The sequence below is a fragment of the Mizuhopecten yessoensis genome, unplaced genomic scaffold, assembly GCF_002113885.1.
Source record: "Mizuhopecten yessoensis strain PY_sf001 unplaced genomic scaffold, ASM211388v2 scaffold1557, whole genome shotgun sequence".
NCBI lineage: Eukaryota > Metazoa > Mollusca > Bivalvia > Pectinida > Pectinidae > Mizuhopecten > Mizuhopecten yessoensis.
Genome location: NW_018404106.1, coordinates 533,996 through 537,815, shown reverse-complemented (window position 1 = coordinate 537,815; position 3,820 = coordinate 533,996). Strand labels below are relative to the sequence as shown.

Sequence of the window (3,820 nt, the reverse complement as noted above, 5' to 3'; positions counted from 1 at the left end):
TTACAACTAGAAATGAAACAGAGCTTAAAGAAAAATTGGTGTTATATAAATTACTGATTATGTACACTGTGCAAATAAATTGTGTAGGGGTTCATGAAATAATCCGGTTAGTTCGAAAAAGGTTTTCACTTATGTTGACTGCTAGTCCCCGGCTTTAAAGTACTAATGCTCATCGTTTAGAACATTAATTCAGATCGTTCAGAAAATAAATGCACTACGTTTAGAACATTAGTGCATTACGTTTAGAACATTAGTGCATTACGTTTAGAACATTAGTGTATTACGTTTAGAACATTAGTGCATTACGTTTAGAACATTAGTGCATGACGTTTTGACTATCGTAGTGTAGTACATTTAGATGACAGGTAAACTTCTAGTGTATTACAATAGTAATCTAGCAGTGAAGAGCTAGTGTTAACGTATAGCACTATCGAAAATTCATGTAGCATGCAGGCAATATATTTTACGTTGTGGTTTTTAAATATGAGTTTTAAAAGCAAGTATTTTATTTTCTGATAGATAATTAAAATAAATGTTTACCTTTTTACTGCTATTTCCTTGAAAGACTCTCCTATGAAATAGATCTTTCGACAGATTCTATTCCATATCCCATTCATCATCACTGGACAAATCGTCGTGTCATTTTTTCCAGCTTCAGCATCTTTCCTAACGCTACAGGTTTCCGGTTATATCATTATCTCTTTGTCTTTGTTAGCACCGAAGCATTGTTCATTTGTCAACAATGCGGTCATTATGAATTCAGCCTTCGGCTTACGCTAGCCGAGGGGATTATTGTTATTAAGTATTATGAAGTTGATTAAATGTGCGCTATACTATTGTTTTGTGAAAATGAATTTGTGTTAAAACAAATTTTTTTTCCCTTTGTGACTGATTAAACGGTGTCAAATTAATTTTTTTGCTATGTTTTTTTAACTGTCACATTATAAAATATTTGAAACTGAAAAAAAGAACGTTAAAATTTGACATTTTCAAACTTTAAATGGAGAATCAAAAGAAATGTCAAACTGATTTGCAGACATAAACAGCATTAATTAAACACAAACACCCGTGTTAACATAAAACTTTATTCGACAAACCTTTTAAGGTGTGTTCATGCATCCACTTTGCATCACATCTTTATTTCTTATTTCATGCATGGTCTGACCCATCTTGAACGGCACCAGCGCGCCGTTCTCTTTGGGGTGAACTGTGCGCCTCCAGCTCGCACACCCGCGAAGTAGATGTCAGCGTGTGTTTTACAAGATTCGCGCTTAAAGAATGTGTCAACAGGATTCTTTCCTTTAACAGAATTGCATCTCTTTTTCATGTTCCTCCGAAATCGTTTGTCGCACTGCAGTCTTGATAGGCCAAATCTTTTCATCTGTGTATAAACATGTAAAATGTGACATAAAATTACGTTCTGTTACAACATTTAAAATGAATGTTCGCATTAACATACACGAAACTAGCAAGCGAATCCCAACTTATGAACAAGAAAATAATGGGTTAAAATACAATAATGTTCACAGCTATGCTAATTTTGGTGATCACACTTTAGCAACATATTGAAGTGTTTTTAAATCTGTCTTATTTCCTCCAGTAAAAAAGTCGAAAAGTGGTCCTGAATAGGACAACACATGGTTCTACATGTACATAACAGAAAATAGGTCTACAGTTTATAACGTAGTTCTCCACAAAAAATACACGCAGACAGTTTCCCAGCCATTAATAAACGTTAAAGTAATGATGAAAAAAATGTTGTAAACTTTGGGTGCGAATTTAGCATTAAAATAATGTTAAAGATATTTTAAAAACATCAAATTAATGTTGTACTATAACGTTATTCCTACATTACAGAATGTGACGTTACTCTGATATTTAATTTTAACGATGGAAAAGCATCAATTTATTTTGATATTAGAATTTAACCTCACATAACGTGAAAAAAACGGCTGACTAAAGTCACATATTTTTCATCATAGGTCAAATCGACTTCAGCACCTGTGAGGGTGTCTCATCGAAACTAGCCCGATTCCGTCAAATTTGTTAATGGTTTTTTTTTTTTTGCGTTTTAAATAAATAAAAACAAATATTTCAGGTGCATGATAATTATGTATAGAACATAATCCAGAGCAACACCACACAAGAACAACATCAGCATACAATATATTCCCAATATAAAGAAGGCAGCGAAACCAAGTAATTCTGAGCGGTTCTGAAGAGTAAAGAGATTCCGAGACTATAACTTTTATTCAATACTTACACAGTAGTAACATATGTCGTGCATGTTACATGCGGGTTTAAACCTTCCCTTGAACGCAATTTTAACGCCTTTCGGGACACTGCAGCCATTGGAGTAAGGGTTCAAATCACAGGTGTATTTGAATTGCAAGGTCACAGCAATCATGGTCATTAAGACCAATACCAAAAGATGCACCTGTAAATAAACAATATACATTTGTTATCTGAAATAAACAGCTTCATCAATTACTTTATGGTCTTTGATACATAGGCTATTGGCTTGCCTAAAAAAAGATAAGAAGACTGCCAGCTGTAGTGTGTTGACACACGTTGTAAAAAAACAAACATATGGATTAAAGTATTTTGTTATATTGTATTTGAATAGTCTATTTCGGAGTTCCATACGTATTTCGTAATAAACGCCAAAAAATGGAGATGACATTCATACGCTTTTCAATGTTAATCGAACGCAATAAAATGTCATCAAAAATACATAATAAGTAAAATAAAAAAATAAAAATAAGGTGGAAAAATAAAATAAGAAAAATTAAAAAATAAAAACATTGCAAAAACAATAAACAAAAAAAGCATCAATAACAAAATAAAAACAAAAATTCATAGAAAATTAGCGAAGAAATAAAACCGTTAAATTAAACAAATATAACTTTAGTTCTAATAATATACCTTTATAGTACACATTTCTGTTGTAATCCCCAAACGGTTGGTACTGCTTCTGGTAAATAATAAAGAAATCCGTCATTTATAGCGCTACGTTACTTCCTATATAATTACGTATGCACGCCAATCAGATGTCAATTTCATAATGTGAACTTGCCGTTGGCAATGCAAAATTATATTCAAATATTCTATTTTCTCTTAAATGTCATATTACCATTCGTACATATGTAAATATTCAAGCTGCCACATACAACTTGGCAACAGATTTCGAAAATAGGATGGGGGTTGCATGGGGGGGGGGGTTAAAATCTATTAGTGATGAAATAGCATAATACTACTACTACTGTAGGCCATGCCGCTGATAATACACATTCAACTTTTGTCATTTAATTGTATTTTGTACCGAAATGTGACTTTTTTTCAAAACTGATACTTACAGCTTTATTTTTATTTTATTTTATAATTACCATAATAATGATACATATGTATTACCTTTATAAAGTGGTATATGGACTAACATGTACGTTGTTTGTTACATTGTGTCTAGTATCGTTCATATTTACTGGTATTGACAATTCTGTTTGGATTCTATTGTTGCCGACCATAAACCACGGCAGGTATTCATGAAAGTGTGTTCATGCTCAAGCATGGATTTTGTGTCCAAGCGCCTTATTTCTCAACCCTTTATAAAGTTATTGAAATATCTTATTTGGTCAAGGATTTGGAAAAGTTGTGAAAACACTGAAAGCCGAAGACTGTTTTCAATGTTTACATTCGACTTTATGATCGTTTGACATGATTTAAACAAGTTACAAGAAACATCGATGCTTAAACTTGAGAACGGTTTCATGAATATCAGCCCAGGGGTGTGGGTGTGGGTGTGTGTGTGTGTGGGGGGGGG

At 32.9% G+C, this 3,820-nt stretch overlaps 1 protein-coding gene across 1 annotated transcript; it reads right to left on the bottom strand.

The window, feature by feature from the left end:
* Window positions 1–1,071: 1,071 nt before the first annotated feature.
* LOC110465115 lies at window positions 1,072–2,977 on the bottom strand. The gene is made up of 3 exons (XM_021520714.1): window positions 2,926–2,977; window positions 2,264–2,437; window positions 1,072–1,381 (listed from the first exon to the last, which is right to left on the bottom strand). The coding sequence occupies exons 1-3, from the start codon at window positions 2,938–2,940 to the stop codon at window positions 1,145–1,147; spliced, it is 426 nt and encodes a 141-aa protein (XP_021376389.1). The 5' UTR covers window positions 2,941–2,977; the 3' UTR covers window positions 1,072–1,144.
* Window positions 2,978–3,820: the final 843 nt, after the last annotated feature.